Source organism: Diadema antillarum, unplaced genomic scaffold, assembly GCF_040938485.1.
Source record: "Diadema antillarum isolate AM-2024a unplaced genomic scaffold, OU_Dant_1.0 seq00000112_RagTag, whole genome shotgun sequence".
Classification (NCBI taxonomy): domain Eukaryota; kingdom Metazoa; phylum Echinodermata; class Echinoidea; order Diadematoida; family Diadematidae; genus Diadema; species Diadema antillarum.
In genome coordinates, this window is record NW_027271196.1 from 878,174 (window position 1) to 895,881 (window position 17,708).

Consider the following 17,708-nt stretch of genomic DNA (forward strand, 5'->3'; position numbering starts at 1 on the left):
GGCTCAACTTTTCACATGTATACCAGTGTCACACTGGGCACACATTTACTGGTGTAACTTTGCACCTTTAAGTAAGCACCTTTTATGGTGCTCGCAGTGTGACATTGGTAAAGGTGCAAAGTTGAACCTATTTTCCTTAGAGTGTAGATAAAAACACTTCAGCAATCCCCCGTCTTTCTCCCTTGTTCATCCAGTGGGCAGTATCCCCGACATGCTGTATTTTACGAAGGACTGCCAAACGATAGTCGTGGTCAACGAGGGCGAATACGGGGTCACGGCGGACCCTGACGTGTACGTGGATCCTGAGGGTTTGGTATCCATCATCCGGCTCGACCAAGACATAGCCAACGGCTACCGCATCACCAACCTCAACTTTACGAGGTTCAATGAAGAGTACGTAAAACAGCGCTCTAGAACTGACAAGACAAAATAGGTCTCTTGTCTTTTAGTAATCTGGACCAGGCCGATAGAGCGCCATCACTTTTTCCTGCCATATTATATAGACACTGAAATAAATCTCGAAAAAAAAAATAGAGAGATAAAGATATATTAACAGACATGCTAAAAACTCATTATGCTTTGCTGATGAAGGTATATTCCACTGGTATAGAAAATACACCTTATTCGGAGGCTGCACATGCTTTCTTTTTGATTAAGAGAGGTTACATTTTCCATTTCTGCTTAGACTCCGAATTTACATGAGATTTTCGACTGGGCATAATCGTAGTATTTTCTTATGCTCCTCTTCCAAATTGCAGAACCAGAGAAAAATGAGTTAGCCTGCTTAGATATGAAACACGATAGATATTAAATATCTAATGCATTTTATTCATATTAATTTTTAACCTGTGTGTATAAAAATCACTGAAATTATCTTACAGATATGAGACCTATAGAATGATACAGTTGAAGGTGTCTTTTACGTAATTATACTGACAATTCCTATACATGTCAACTACTATTGACCAGTTGCATCTCTAGTTGCTTATGTGGTTGTCACACCCATGTTCCGTGTGGAACAATGGGCTATGAAACAAACAAACAAACAAACAAACAAACAAACAAATGGCTTCATAACTCTCTTCTTGAAGTGGAACTTCCTCTATTCTCCTTCGTTGGTTTTTACGCGATGTGAGATTAAAAAAAAGGAGAAAAGGAGTGGAGTGCATAATAATCACTGATAACAATTTGATATAATGGAATTAAGAAGGCAAAGATATTCACAGTGGTAAAACTAATCGTTATACAGGTCAAGATACACAAAAGATACCAGTCAAATGGATTACTATTCTGGTGGAAGAACTACCAGTGATCATTTTTGTGCTTTTCCCTCACAGTGCAGCATCCTATGAAGCGAGGGGTGTGAGGTACCTCTACAAAAACACCACGTTTTCTCAAAACCTCGAACCGGAGTACATTGCGATCAGTAGCGACGACAGGACAGCTTACATATCCTTACAGGTGAGCATTCTTCCATCCTAACCAAGCCCCTTTCCCCACTCTTCGCCCCCTCCCCCTTCCCTATCCTCATTCATTATTTTCATCTCCCGCTCTGCTCTTTCTTACGGACGTTGTGAGTGTGGCATAGAAGAAGAGGTATTTCCTCGCCTTCGAGACCTTTTCGGGGTCTGACCAAAGAGACGCTCGCCTAGTAGGCCTACCTCCTTGGTCTGACAAAAGGGATATCCGAGATCTCGATCATATGGTACGAGATGGCGAGATGGTGAGATAGCGAGATGACGAATTGACGAGATGGCGAGATGGCGAGATGGCGAGTTGTGAGATTTCGCCTCTGAGAGTTTGAGAAAACAAATAAGTTTTGTTGTGGGATCCCATCTTCTTTGCGAAAAGGTCCGAGAAACACAGGAAAATATATCGTCTGCCACGTCTGCAATGCATGTCCCTCTTTGTGAATCCACCCCAATACATAATAATTATTTTACCCCTTACCTCTCCTGGAATGTGTCTTCACTGGCGAGATGCTACCAGGTCTTTTAGCATTATTGTGACTTCACGAGTTAAATTTCCGAATATATGAATGAACACATGTACAGAAAAATATAGGCCTTTATATCTGTGTGTGGGTGTGAGTGTGTGCGTGTGCGTGTGTTTGTGTGTGTGTGTGTGTGTGTGCGTCTGTAATACAAATACATCCATACAGTCATGTATTTTTGTAAAAAAAAGAGAGGGGAGGGGATGATGACTTTAAAGGCATTAATTTCCATGTGAAGATGAACAAAAACCCAGCTTTAGTGCTTCAACATAGTTCTAAAATGTGAGTTAGGGATAGAAACAACCGATGTAGACATGAAAATCAGTATAATCAACGTTAAGTATTGTTAAATAAACAAAATGTGAACAATGCACATAATAACAGTGTTTCTGATATAAACCGTCTACAGTTATGGTTATTGAGAAAAAAAAATATATTTCCTCATATGTTAGGCTTTGTTGTTTTTGTGATACATTACACATTATGCATCAAATGGCATAATTCGAACATCTTTAAATCACAATTCTTAGTGGTAAACAATACGTTTAATCCGAACTCGAAGACAATACAATTATTCGACATATTCATTCACATGTTATGATAATCATTACGTTGGTGTGATTAAGTCTTAGACGAACAAATGGACACAGATATTGGAAACATTACTTCTTCCCCGCTTCTCTTCTCCTCCCCCCTCCCCAACCGTCCCTCCAATTTCCATACCTCCATTCCCTTTCCCTTTCGTCAATGAAAGACAGGAGTCCCAACATGCACTTACCGCGACCCTACAATTCACCAATTCACGGCGCGCCTTGCAAAAATGTGAATTCATTGGTCCTGACAATCGAAAACGGAATCTAAATGGCGCTCCGTGGAAGATCGCACGAGTCGGGCGATCAGCGGGGAGGTGGTCTCCTTCCATGTTAATGCCATCTCAATAATCCGCCAATTTAGGCTTGATTCAAGCACGCCGCCAAATCTGACAAGCCTGTCTTCACAAATAACAGTCAGGGGCCTTGTGTGAGCTACGAGCGAGACAGACCTCAATTGTGTGCCGTGTCACGACACGGGGAGAAAAATCCGTCAACATGTTTAATAATAGGAAGCTAATAATGTCTTTTTACCGTATGCTAAGACGCATCAACCTTGACCGACACACCCGGAAGAGAAGGAGGGAGAGAGAGAAGGTGTGCGTGTGTGTGTGTGTGTGTGTGTGTGTGTGTGTGTGTGTGTGTGTGTGAGTGTGAGTGGCGGGGGGGGGGGGGATAAAAATAGGAACATGAAACGACAACCCTTCGAAGGATAACGTTAATGTGAACCACACCAATCTGCATTAACAAAGAATCGATTCGAAACTGTCCACATCAACACAAGACGATGTCCAGTGCTATTACGCATTCGCGGCTGTATACGAGTACGTATGTCACGAAAGATTATGAAATAATAGTGCATCGGAATTTCGATTTACTGAGTGAAAGTTGACCCTATTCTCCTTTGCAGCAGTGACAAGTTGTGTCACGTACGTACCCGGTCAACCAAAATCAGGTGCTGCAATAATACAGCCTGGTCATGATCGCTGTAAATGTATCCACTCAATAAATGGGCTTCGTTTTCTTTGCTAGTTTACATTGAAATACTGCGCAAAGCAGAATACATGCCTACACACTCACAATACTTTAAGGGGAAGTTTGGTTCCTGTACTTGTAAGGCTGTTGAAAGTTGGATGTTCGCAAGGAATCATGCGAAGTTGTAATGGTTAAAAGGACTGAATTTTGAAGTGAGTGTTTGTAATTTATATGTCATAATTATGTATGTGTGTATGTGTTGTGCATCTTCTTATACAACATGGCCATTTTACAATACTTTAAATCGTAAAACATGTCAGTGTTTGCTATTTAATAAGCATACTAATTTCTTCATTTTCTTTTAATTTTGTTGTTAAATTTAACAAAGTGTTCCGATATCATAATATACTCCTCTCGTCATATTATTTTCTTTCTTTCTCTTCCTTTCCAGGAAAATAACGCGATTGCTGTCATCGATCTCGAAAACGAGGACATTGTTGATATATACCCTCTCGGCGAGAAATCATGGAAAGATTTGAGGATTGATGCCAGTGACAGGGATGGAGGTAAATCTTTGCTGCTAGCTCTGAGTCTGATGACGACGTAAGAGATAATGATGATGATGGCGATGTTGGTGACGATGACATGTCATTAGGATGATGACGATGACGCTGCTAACGATGATGGAGGTGGTGATGATGGTGACGATGATTACGATTGTACGGGCGCACGCCACGAGCTCGACAGGAGTTATACAGCCCACGAGTCATACTGCCCACGAGTCATGTAGACTTCGAGTTATGCAGTTCACGAGCGAGACACTTTTAATGAACAAGGCCCATGAGCCCGACACTACGCAAAAAAGGCCCGCGAGCTTGACACTAGGCAAAAAATGCCCATGAGCCCGACAGTACATCACATAGTATTGTGGAGTTCGTGGACCATTTTTGCCTAGTGTCGAGCCTCTGTTATGGGCCTTATTTGCCTAGCATGGAGCTCATGGGCTTTATTTGCCCAGTGCCAAGCTGATGGGCCTGTTTTACATCGTGTCTACCTCTTGGACCTGCTTTACTTACTGTGTAACTCGTGGGCTGTATGTCTCGTGGGTGTATAACTCACGGACTTTTTTTTCTCAATGTCGAGCTCGTTGGCAGTATGACTCGTGGCTGCCGAACTGATGGGATGACGCCGATAGTACTGACAATTATGGTGTTGAGGTTAGGACAATGGAGGAGATGTGCTAAGGATAAAGAAGCTCATGATGCCGACAGTGCGATGAAGAAGCGATGATGCCGACAGTGCTGATAAAGTTATAGTTGTGGTAGTGGTGTGACGATGGCACGATGAAGAAATAAGGACGGTGACAATGTAATCAATATAATGATGGCAATGGTGAAGGCAAAGGATGACGGTGTTGATTGTTTATTTTGTTGGTTGGTTGTCTGTTTGATTGTTCTCTTTTATTTCTCCATTTTTCAACATTTATGTACAAAAACATTCTTTTTTTTCAACATTAGGCCTACTGGCTGCAACAGAATTCGCAAATTTGTTATCAACGAAGACAATGTCAAATAAAAGGAATATTCACGAAGGGCAAAATGCAGCAAACCGCACATTGTCAATAAGCCTATATTTGAAATGATTGTGGCCTGGGAATAGGGTATTGAATAAACGTGACAGGAGAAAACAAAGTGGAAAATATTGTACGAGTAATCGTGCAAAGTACGTCATGCTATGTGTGTCGTAATAATATTTAGATCTCTACGTTTCATTAAGATTTTGATAACTAACCTCTCCCTTCTTCCTCCAGAGAGCCTAAACGTAGAAGATGTAATACAAAGATATACACGTTTTCAGTGTATTCAGGATCGAGGCATGAAAAAAAGATGTAGAATACGAGTTGCAAGAAGATATTTTACACTGAGCAAATCAGAGCAATTGTTTCAAGCGAATGGATCCTAAATGCTGAAATTGTTCGACATCGTCATTTTGATACAGGACTGTCCATTAGTGGTGCTTTGAGACATAATCAAGAATTAGTTTATGCCTTAATCATTCTTTTAAAGAACATTCCTCTATGACAGAAAGTTATTTTCATCAGGCTCCAAAGAATCATTAATCAATAATTGGTAGAAGACAGTATTTCTATTTTGGAATTTTATGTTTATTGCTATTATTCTTTGGCAATCTGTTGGTCTGCCAGGACAGGGGAAAAAAAAGTCAATTTAATTGCTGTGACCGGTAGTTCTCACCATCCGAGTATTATTAGCCGCACTTCGTGTGTTAAATCACTTCACCGGGACTTCTATCTTATACTCCTTACGTAAAGTGCAGTGGCTTCTTTTCTACTTAGATATGGTACGACTCTCTTACACACGGGCCCATTAGCTTTCGGTCTCCTCCGAAAGACTTGGCAGTGATGATAAAGGTTGTATAGTGGGCTGGGATTCGAACCAGAGACCTCATGCGTGGAAGTCGACCGTGGTCTTGAACCGCCTTACCGAAGTGACGTTCTTTTGACATATTACACACATTATATTTGTCACCACCACAGGCATACATCTTCGGCAGTATGATATCTACAGCTTCTACCAACCAGATGCTATTAAATATTTCGAAGTCGACGGCACCGGCTATATCGTAACTGCCAATGAGGGCGCTGGTGTAGAATACGCAGACTGGGCAGAGGAAAAACGTGGGAAGGCTCTTGTCGAAGGTATGTCACTAAACCTCTTTATAACAAAGCACAACGGAGCAACTATCCTATGAGAATATTGTCAAATTACTAAAGAGGTTGGTCAAGCTTAATAGATAGATAGATAGATAGATGGATAGATAGATAGATAGATAGATAGATAGATAGATGAATAAATAGATAGATATTCAAATTCACGAAATTCTTCCGTCGAGATGTTTTCATTGCAACTGATTGACAAATTGCCCTACACCGACGTAAATAAGCACTGAATTGATCAGTGTTTCAGTAGTAGCCATGATAAAATATCATGGGCGTACATACTCGAGCAGGATTCGAACCTACCATCTGATCACCGGACAGGCGTCATCTCCACTAGACCACCGAGCTTTCGGCCCACAGCAAGTGTTGGTTCTGTAAAGCGTGCAGCGGGTATTGCGTAATTATTCAAATTCATGAAATTCTTCCGTCGAGATGTTTTCATTGCAACTGACTGACAAAAATTGCCCTACATCGACGTAAATAAGCACTGAATTGATCAGTGTTTTAGTAGTAGCCATGATAAAATATCATGGGCGTACATACTCGAGCAGGATTCAAACCTACGACCTAATGATCACCGGACAGGCGTCATGTGTTGGTTCTAATCCTTATAGCGTTATTGCTGTCGGGCAAAAGCTCGTTGGTCTAGTGGAGATGACGCCTGTCCGGTGATCAGGAGGTCATAGGTTCGAATTCTGCTCGAGTATGTACACCCATGATTTTTTTTATCATGGCTACTATTAAAACACTGATCAATTCAGTGCTTATTTACGTCGATGTAGGGCAATTTGTGAATCAGTTGCAAAAGATAGATAGATAATAATTGTTTGGATATAAACTCCAAATTTTATTGTCCGAGAATGGAAATTCTTTTTGCCCAATTGATCGTGGGCCCGGCAGCCACTGAGCAGCGCCAGATCGACGTTGCTCTAACCTTTTCAACTGTTGAACGGCAAACAAGGTAGCAGCAACTCCCATCTTTTAACGTCTTTTTGTATGACGCGGCCGGGGTTTGAACCCACGACCTCCCGATTGTGAGGGCAGCCGTTCTACTCACTGAGCCAACACTATCGATAGATAGATAGATAGATAGATAGATAGATAGATAGATAGATAGATAGATAGATAGATAGAGCATCCTGGTCTTTTTAGATGACACGAAAGAAAGGTTGTGTAATGGAATTGATGTTCTTGATAAGAATCACAATTATGATATAAGATGGGATCATACCCTTGTCTTGAACGTATAGTCATGTTGTATAGGAAGTGTCGAAATTTTGGAGAACAGAGGGAGGTTGATCATGGAGGAAAATGTGTCTTTGGAATGACAAATTGATATGAGATAGTGTTCATAATTATACTGTAATATCGAACTGAAAGCTGAAAAAAAAACACAACAGCACATAATGATTCAAAACCATAAAGAATGCAACAATTTGTCGCAGATGGGCAATCTGCGGATTTAGGCAAATAGTTCGTTATATCATTTTTTTTATATCATTTTTCTTAATGTTTGCAGATGGTCTAGTTTGGGGTGAATCGGATCTACTCTCAGCGCTGAATGACACGGCTCAACTTGGTATGAACATGTAACTACCTCCATCGCTTCATATTGATTATTTCTGTCAGAATCATAATGTATTAAAGTTTTCATTATGCAAGTTGTATTAGCAAGCACGAAATTTACAGTATCGTGACAAACAAAAGTAGAGAATTTTCGCTGCTACTAGTGTACCCGGACACCTTCTATAAAGATGTTTGCAATAATGTTAAGTTGCAGCATTAGTTTGCATCTCCTGCGGCAACAGCTCCAAATATCAAGTACAGTGTACTATGTTTGACCTATTTACAGTGCTTATTGATAATAATGATGATATGATCATGATGATCCTAGTAGTTCCATGGTCTTAGTAATAGCCAGGGTAGTATCTACAGTGTTAGATTTATGCTCCAAGAAGGTCCAGCCATTATTGCTACCTCAGCATTGCCAGGTACGTGTATACCTATATTTACACTTTGGTCAAGAGGGACATTGCGTTCAAAACATCTTGTCCAAGGTTTATCACACGGGTGCAAGTCACGCGACCGCCACCCACGACTTTAATATTCACCCCACGAGTCATACAGCACATGAGTTCGATACTAAGCAAACAAGGCCACGAGACGTAATGTCGAACTCGTGGGCTGTTTTTACCTATTGTCGAACTCATGGTCCTTCTTTAATGTCGAACTTTTCTACTGTATGACTCGTGGATGTCGGTCTCGTAGGATGACCCCGAACCCACTGGCCACTATCAATAGCAATAACGATGACAATTCATCGCCTTATTCATCCGTCGTAGCCTGAGGGCCCGGCCATTATCATTGCACTGGCATTGATAGATACCCACTCATACACCTTGGTCGCGAGGAATCGAACTCGGGACCTTCATTTTAAAGACAAGAATCTTTTTCAGTATACCACAGTGCTTCCATGAAAGGTTCTATCAGTCCTAAAAAGTCTGTGTGAATACTGCTATCATCAGTCACTTATCTATCACTTTTCGATCTAAAAAGCTGTTGATGTAACTTAAATCGAGCCTACAAATGTGTGTGTGTGTGTGTGTGTGTGTGTGTGTGTGTGTGTGCTTTATTATTGTTTGCTTTTAGAGGGATGGGATAGTTTCGGTTGAGTATGGGATTGAGGTTCCCAACGTTTTTTTGTTTTGTTTTGTTTTGTTTTGTTTTTTAATGAGAAAGTTCGCAGTCATCACTCAGTAAATGTAGCGTGTAAGGGCCTTTCGGTTTCTCTCGCACTCACATGGGCAGGGCGGTTGAAGTTTAGCCAGTACGAGGGCGTCAACTCGTCCAGATTCAACAAGCTCGATCGTTTCTACTTCTTCGGCGGACGGAGCATATCCATCTGGCGGGCAAGCGACATGGCGCTGGTGCACGACACTGGCGACGAGATCGAGAGGCAGTCGTCGGTGCTCCTCAGTGAGGTGTTCAACGCCGACACCAAACCGATCGACGTGTCACCCAGCGAGGCGTCGGATCGAAGATCGGATGATTCTGTGGGTAGCTAACCCTTCTCGAGACTATAATAGCAAACCAAATGCCATTCACAATGTATGTCACCAAATTGCCCCTCTTCACCAGGTCCAAGTTGATCATGGCAAAAAACAATAAATAAGAGGAAATTGAGGTTATCAAACTGAAGAAAGAGAGGGAGACTTGCACATTTTATCATGTTTTCACGATGCAGGGACTTCTGCCACCGTGGACTTTGACAAGGGTTTTTTTTTGGTTGTTTTTATTTCATTGAATACTCAAGAAAAAAAAAAGAATACCGTACAGGTTTATTTAAATCAAATAATATCAGTCACCAAGAACTGTTTCATTACATGAAAGTTCAATATTAATAGTAAGCATGTGTTTCTGCTCATTGTATTCACCTGTCCTTCATTTTGTTTTTAATCTCATTTTTTTTATATTGAAGAAAAAACTAGTAGAAATGTACTGCGGCCCTAATAAAAGCTAATGGGCCTTTACTAGTACCAATGTATTACGCTTCAGTTCAGTTCCATTGACATTTACAGATGTATTTCCATTCTTCCACAAAAACTGTTACAAAATACAAAATATGTATTACACAGTTATTACTTTATCTTTTTGCAGAAAATACATAATAATGTTATCATACGAAGACATAATTAATTTCGTATCCTAACCTGAATGGTGTCCCGTTTTTATGTCTCATTTTCTACGATTTGCAGGGTGCGGAATGTGAGTCGCTTGCATTCGGCGAGCTGGACGGAAGGAGAATACTCTTCGTTGGTATCGAGCGGTTATCCGCCATTGCCATCTACACCTTCGCTCCCGGGTCAGCGGTTCCGGTTTTTGACGGATTCCACCGGGCGGGCGGTATTGACAGAACTTACGAGCAGCTACTGGCCGACAGAAACTTGGGAGATTTAGATCCCGAAGATATAAAGTACGTTTTGGAGTGCAGAAGTTATGTAGTTCAATAGGCTTGTCTACATGCAGGTGTGTAGTGTATATATTTACTGCCAGCTGAATATTTGTTTAGTTTACTGTCCCATCCAAACAGGCCAAGTTACAGAATGCGCATTGGTAAAAAAACACTTCAACTTTACACATGATTTTCAAGAGTTATTTTAAAAAAGAGCAGAGACTAGATTTGGTTTTTGTTTTCCCAAAATGTGGAATAGTTTGCCGGCACATTTGCGACTTTGTACATGAAAATAAAATTTTCTTTAAGAGAAACTTAAAGATATACTTACAATTGTATTTTCATTGTAATGTAGACCTACATGTAACGATGCAGTATTGGAAAGTTGTGTGTAAAGCGCAGGGATCAGATTATGGGCTAAATAAGTGCTAGTTTATCATTATTATTATTATTATTATTATTATTATTATTATTATCATTATTACTGTTATTGTTATTATTATTATCATTATTATTATCATTACTATTATTGTTGTTGTTATTATTATTATTATTACTACTACTACTACTGCTACTGCTACTATTACTATTAGTATCATTATTTCTTAATAATAGGATAGACACAGTTGGCACATCCAGCCTGGCAGACTGTGCTAAGTGGAAGAAAAATAAGAAGAAGAAGGGAAAAAAAAAATACTCAGAAGATTGATTCTTCGTTTCGGTTAACGTTCTCATTTGCGTTTCTTTCGCAGGTTCCTATCAAGCGAGAAAAGTCCGACTAATTCCCCGATGCTGGTTGTAACCAATAACATAGCTGGATCTATCGCATTTTATGACGTCACAGATGTCCCAGGTAATTTTTTTTTTCAGACTTTTACATTTGAACAAGAGTAAATCTTTAGTTATACTGAGTACAGAGTTTCATAATTTATCGCGATTCGTCTGGAATGCCCCTTTAAAAAAATTCAAAAGACTCATCACTTAAGACTCATCACTTCCCAACACATGATCATGAGATACTGAGATGCAACAATGATTTGATTGTGTTTTCATTTCTGTTTGGCTGAATATCTGTAATCCTTAAAGGGAAAATCCAGTCCAAATATGTTAGTCAGATAAGAAAGAGTAAATTATTACGAGTTTAACAGTATAAATTGGATCGAAATCGGATGAAAAATAATGAAGTTATGACATTTTGAAGTTTCGCTATTTTTGGGGGAAACAGTTCTTGAACAGTCAATATGAATATGCAAATGGCATAGTGAGCGTGTCATTCCCTTACGATTTATCATAATTATAGTTTGTACATAAAATTTTGAGATTTCCAGTTTTTCATTCACATGCAATTATTCCTGAGGCTCAAATTCTCGTATATCTAACTGATAATACTATTCTGAAGTTATTCAACCAGGAATAACGTCATGTTTCAGACTTCAGTGACAGAAACATTGAATTTTTTATATATTTTTTTTTACACGATCAATAGGAAATTGTGAGGGTATGTCATGGTTACCTTAGTCATTTGATATTCATATCCACTGTACAAGAACCGTTTTGCAGAAACACTGTAAAAACATCGGTGTTAGATTTAACACCATTGTTGTTAAATCTAACACCATTGATAGATTGATAGATTTAACACCATTGGTGTTAAATCTAACACCGATCAAACTTCAATAGAGGACCACACCCACAGGTGTAGAAAATGTATTGTGACGGTGTTAAAAAGTGTTCACCTGGCACTTCGTGGTGTTAATTTGACACTGTGGCTGGTGATATTTTTGACACTGCGCTAGAGTTAATTCAATAATGACACCGCATGGTGTTGATTTGATATTGGTGGTGTTAATTTCAATGGTATGACACCCGTCCAGCTTCAATAGGGGACCACACCAACTGGTGTTACAGTGGTGTAAATGTGTTTACACGTTTTTTCAAAAATCAAGTACGTGTCTTTATCGAAAAATTCTTTATCGTCTTGTTGAAGTTCAAAATTAACAAGAAGTTCAGTAACTAAGAAACTATTCAAAAAACAATTTCAAATTTTGAATTGACACCCGGAGGTGTTAATCTAACACCAGCTCGGGGTTTTATATTTAACACCGGACTTTTTGCAGTGAATAAGCAAAACTTCAAGATGCCGTTACTTCGTTATTCTTTATCAGACTAACTTATATTTGGTCTGGATTTCCTCTTTATACCCTGTATTAAATCTTTTTATCATCTTACATATCATGAAAATGTATGTTTTGAGATCTGCATTTCGTGATTTTGAAAAAAAGTAAAATAAGTTGGCCTATCTGTCATTTCTTCCACAAAACGGGACCTGCGGCTCTATACAAGCTTGCTTTTACGCAGGCCCCATCATATTTTTCGCATTATGACCTTAGTTTAACTCGCATGTATAGACATTATGTTAATGTTTATACCTAGACAAACTTTTGAACATTCTGGTGAAGTTCCATTTTAAATGATGTTCTTTATGATTTTCGTATTTACATACTTTATTGTGATATATGTGAGAAATACGACGATAAATTGAAATGAAATGGGAAAAAAAAAATCATATTCAAAGAGTCTTTGAATTTCTAAATATTTCGGATTTCCCGAATGATTGATTTTTTCAATGATCTGATTATGGTGGCCCTGAAGTACGCTCGACGGCAGGTCATGTGTGCCGTGAATTTTGCGACCAGGTCGCGAAATTCACGATTTGGTACCCCAAGTTCGTGACCCGGGACACAAACTTGGCGACCGAGGACACGAACTTGGCGACCGGGTACACGAATTTGGCGACCGGGGACGCAAAATTCGCGACCTCGGGTCTCGGAGTTTGCGACCACAGGACGCGAATTTTGCGTCCCCGGTCGCCAAGTTCGTGTCCCAGGTCATGAAATTCGCGTCCCGAGTCACGAACTTGACGTCCCAAATCGCGAATTTCGCGACATGGTCGCAAAATTCACGGCGCACATGACCTGTTGTCGAGCGTACTTCAGGACCACCATATTTGATGCGTCGTGATTTTATAGACCAGTTTCTCGAAACTGTAGCTTCGAATCCGTCTTTCATACCGGTTTTGTGGTAATTATGTCCATAAAGTACTTGTTACTAGTATACGTCACTTTGCGTATCAAAGTGAGGATTCTATGATGTTGCGTCAGTGAAAGATATATCCCATTCATTCACACACCTGAATTGCTCGCACACTGTCTCAACATAGTTATGCTATTCTGCAATAAACATACGCTTTGAATAAGTTTCCATACAATGATTATGAAATGATTTACGAAATTTTTACAATCTTGCAGGTCAATTACCATGAAATAATTTCTCACTGACAGCATGCATAGTTTCCTTTAAGCCATACTATTTTCCGTAATCATTCCGTCCTAGCTACAGGACGCATGGTTTTCCGTCTTATAAAACAGATGATTCACAATCTATTTTTCCGTGAGTCGGTGTGTACGCACAGTACCTCAAGCTATCCGAACTTTCTTGGTTTCTTTTCGTTGAACCGACGTGTCGGTTCCAGCAATTCAAAAGTACTTTGTGTTCACAATTCCTATCAACCCACTCAGACATGTGAGTTATCAAATTGTATATTGGCACACTATTAAAAATGCTTCACTGTGATTGGATTCCAGATAGCACGATGACCACGCCCACCTCCGGTTCGAGCGCAAACCACGCCCACTCATTCCTCACCTTGACATGGATTGTCGCATCAATAGTTCAGTTTACCCTACGTCGTCAGATCATGTAGCTGATTTTGTTCTTCCATTTCTGTTCTGATTGTTTCATTATTGTTTGTTTGCTTAATTCCGTGACAGCTACGCTTTCATTCAGATTATAATAGGGTGGAGATGCGGTTCAATTATGTAATTATGACAGAGGTAACGCTTACCCTATCTTAAGAGCCAAACGTTTCTTGATGGCTTAGAATCTATATATCATAAAATTCAATACATTTTTGTTTTCGGGCTTTTTTCTATGGACCTATCATCACTCTACTTTACCTGTGGTTACTGAATCATCAAAATCATTACAAAATGGGGGAACTGTGGTAACGTGGATAAGACTCTTGACTCCAAAACGGAGGTTCCAAGTTCGAATCCTGCCAAATGCTTGAGCTCGTCACTCGTGAGGGATATGTGATTACACACGAAGTGTCTCGCAAAACAGGTGTACAAATGAGTAGGCTACTTGGGAATGTTGGTGGCAATATTAGGAATGCTTACACTGAAGAGACTACCCCCGAGGATGCGAAGTATGTTACGAATGATATTATCGTTATCATTATTAATATTAATAATGTACGGAACAAAAAGAAGCTACAAGGGCCACTTTTGATTGTAATTGCCTTTAAGTCTTCAAGGCAGATTTCTCTCGGGATAGCACTGTTCGCATATCAGAGAAAAAATTTACACTTTTTTTTGCGCGATAAAAGACAGGGGATGGGGTCTTATATTTCTTATACAGTTATGCTTTAGAAAGTTTTTTAAGAGGGCCGCAGTTAACACTTCCTATGGGAGAATCTGTGATCACATACACACACACACACACACAAAATTGTTTTGTCACTCAGATTGTAATTTCGGTTATTGACTGGCGTACAAAATCCCTTGCTTTTTTTTTTCTCTGTCGAGTTTGACGTGTATTCTAGGCATTCTAGGCAAGAAAACAATGCAATGATATGGTGCTCAGGATCACACAGCTACCACCTGATGACGTCAGATGACTTCATCAATATATTTAGAATGAATAGCTTCTCTCGTCAAGTGTAGAATACAGAAAACATCGTCGTTTCAGTAAATGAAGCAAAAGAAATCACAGGGAAAAATTGCGGAAAATTTTAGCACTAGAAGACTGAAGGAAGTAAAAAAAAGGGCAAGATTTCGCAAATATATCTGATGGTTTACAGTTCCATCCTTTAAAAATACCAGATTATTTCTTTTTTAAAAGGTCAGATATTCTCTTTTCAAATTGTTGAAAAATCCACAAGTCACCTTATTTTCCCGTTTGTGATCATTAGCTGGACCCCCCCCCCAAAAAAAAGGAACGAGATATATTATCAATTTCCTTCCTTGCCTTGAAAATCGCTCAAATGTCGAGGTTAACATCCTAAGTTCACCGAAATGTTATTCTTTTCAATTGAAATCATGTGACTGACTATGTGTGTGAAATCCCTAACGAAAAATTAATACGTCGCTGCATAAAAGTATCTGAAACCATCTTACAGCTATGCTGCTATATCTAGTCTAATGTCACATGCTTTTTTCCTCCCTCTCTCTTTTCTTTTGAACCTATAATCAAATCTATGCAAGACTTGATATCTACACTTGCACTTCGCTGTTTCTTGAGTCTTTTATGATATGGTTGTTATCTTATCTTTTATTATTGTGCCGTACGCTTTAGTCGTCTGCACACGCAATCACGTTGTGGTTCCAGTGTCGAGAGGGATTATTGTAATTTTCGATAATGTGTATTCATGATCATTTCACTTCAGGTACAACTTTGGTGGATGTTCTTAATGGTGTTGATATAATGCAAGGTTGGTCGTTATAAAGATGATCAAAGAAGATGAAAATAAAAATCAAATATTCGAAAAGATGTACCTTGGTAACCAGCTTATGGAATTGTCAAGTGTTTCATTTTCGATATCTTTATACATGCTTATCAACACTTGTCTTTACGGTTTTTGCCTTAAGTTGATAATCTTTGGTGATTATTGTTTGATGGACTTTACTCGTAACAAAAGAAAGATTACAAGTATATATTCTACGTGGAATGCGTAATATAAAACATTTTGTACTTTCAAGGCTTCATGAAAGAATTGATGATAATGTATTAAGAAATAATCATGTTTTTATAGCCATTGTGTACTACATTATAATTATAAAATCAAGATGTATGAAAAAAATCTTAGTAGTGGGTTGAAAGTAGTCTGTGGGTGTCTGCAAGAGCCGAATATAGTTCACCTCACATATTAACGGTCTTTCAATGAAGCCTGTAGGATTAGACATTTCATGTATCTTGTGATCATTCTCTTTTGTATCAACTAGTATTTTGAAGCAATATATCAAATAAAAGCATATCATAATCTATGAATATTGCGTCTCCTTCAGCATTTTTGATAATCTATTTATTCATCTATATATGTCATGTCTACTTATCCTTTATTAGTTGCAACAAAATTTGTTGCAACTAATCGACATGATTATGCTAAATAGATTACATTGCAGACGTTAAAATAAAAAAAGTGTCTAGAGGCTCACATTAAAATGTTGTCACTCTATACCCTTTTGTAAAATGTCAAACTTAACACTAAAAGCGTAACTTCTAGCGCTCAAACTGTTAAGCTATCGTTTCAGAAATGTTAAATCAAGCATTATGATGTCAGATTAAACATGTACAAAAATGTTGGAGGAGTAACCATTCTGACATCTTATTCTACCATTTATTTATTTTTTTCAATTGTCTTAAAAAAGAAAGAAAACAAGAGTGAATCTCTACGAGAATCCAAAGTTGGTAACTTCGCTAACACCTGCTCCTTTAAATCCGAAATCTATCGGAATTGTTTCAGTTTGAAATTTGAACTATTCTGTGTTGCGTTAATAGCGAAGCACCCACATCATTCATCTTGCTTGACTTTTTGTTTGAGTGCCTGAACGATTGATATGAAGTGTTTTTCTATGCATGTATCATGAATATTAACAAAAGCACCGAGTATCCGAATATCGTGAGGGCCTGTGATTAATGATTAGTATGCAGTTCAATATCATAAACTTATTGTCAAGACGCCACCACGGAAGAGAGACAGGTATCCTGTGCACTGACAAAACAATTTATATGGCTGTCAATTGAGAGCTTTAGATTTTCTCGACGCGGACATTCAGAGGGAAAAAAAAAATGTTCCGCGAACCCCCACTTTTACTTTTAAAAATCAACCTCGCGTCGTGTGAGTGTGCACTGTCGGTTCTGAGCCATTTTTGCGTGCTCTCAAATTTACACCGCAGAGAGCTACTACTTGATGCAACGATTCTTCTACTTTGTATAGGCTGCGTAGCTCGTACCATTTGTAGGTAGCCCTGGGCTATATGCTGTACGTTAGAACCAATCTACAATAGATGTAAACCTACATGTACCTAGCTACACCTCCACTGTACATGCATAAAATACACATACGATCTTGATTGCTAATTCGAACTACCGTACGGCCGCCTACGGCTACGCCATTACCAGTCAATGTGTCCGTGTCGAAAGTTCATTTTGTCCTAAATAAAACTGACTGTTTAGACCATGTTTCAGGCAATTATTTATACGAGTGTTGTGAATGAGGTACGTACTCATCGATGAAAACTCCTATGTATTCCTCCATTCCGCATTCCTCTAGAAAAGTGCACACCAAATCCGAGTCATTACTACACCAAAATGGGTTACTTACAATGCGGGAAACGACAC

At 39.1% G+C, this 17,708-nt stretch overlaps 1 protein-coding gene across 1 annotated transcript in view; it reads left to right on the forward strand.

Moving 5' to 3' along the window:
* Positions 1-15,289, forward strand: part of LOC139727037 (mesenchyme-specific cell surface glycoprotein-like) — a 58,030-nt gene extending 42,741 nt beyond the window's left edge. The window contains exons 4-12 of the mRNA XM_071638017.1: positions 195-393; positions 1,338-1,461; positions 4,010-4,124; positions 6,113-6,274; positions 7,815-7,874; positions 9,104-9,348; positions 10,051-10,268; positions 11,000-11,100; positions 13,892-15,289. Of these exons, the coding sequence (XP_071494118.1) occupies positions 195-393; positions 1,338-1,461; positions 4,010-4,124; positions 6,113-6,274; positions 7,815-7,874; positions 9,104-9,348; positions 10,051-10,268; positions 11,000-11,100; positions 13,892-14,010 (1,343 nt within the window). The 3' untranslated portion in view covers positions 14,011-15,289. The remainder of the gene's footprint in view (positions 1-194; positions 394-1,337; positions 1,462-4,009; positions 4,125-6,112; positions 6,275-7,814; positions 7,875-9,103; positions 9,349-10,050; positions 10,269-10,999; positions 11,101-13,891) is intronic.
* The last annotated feature ends 2,419 nt before the right edge of the window (positions 15,290-17,708 follow it).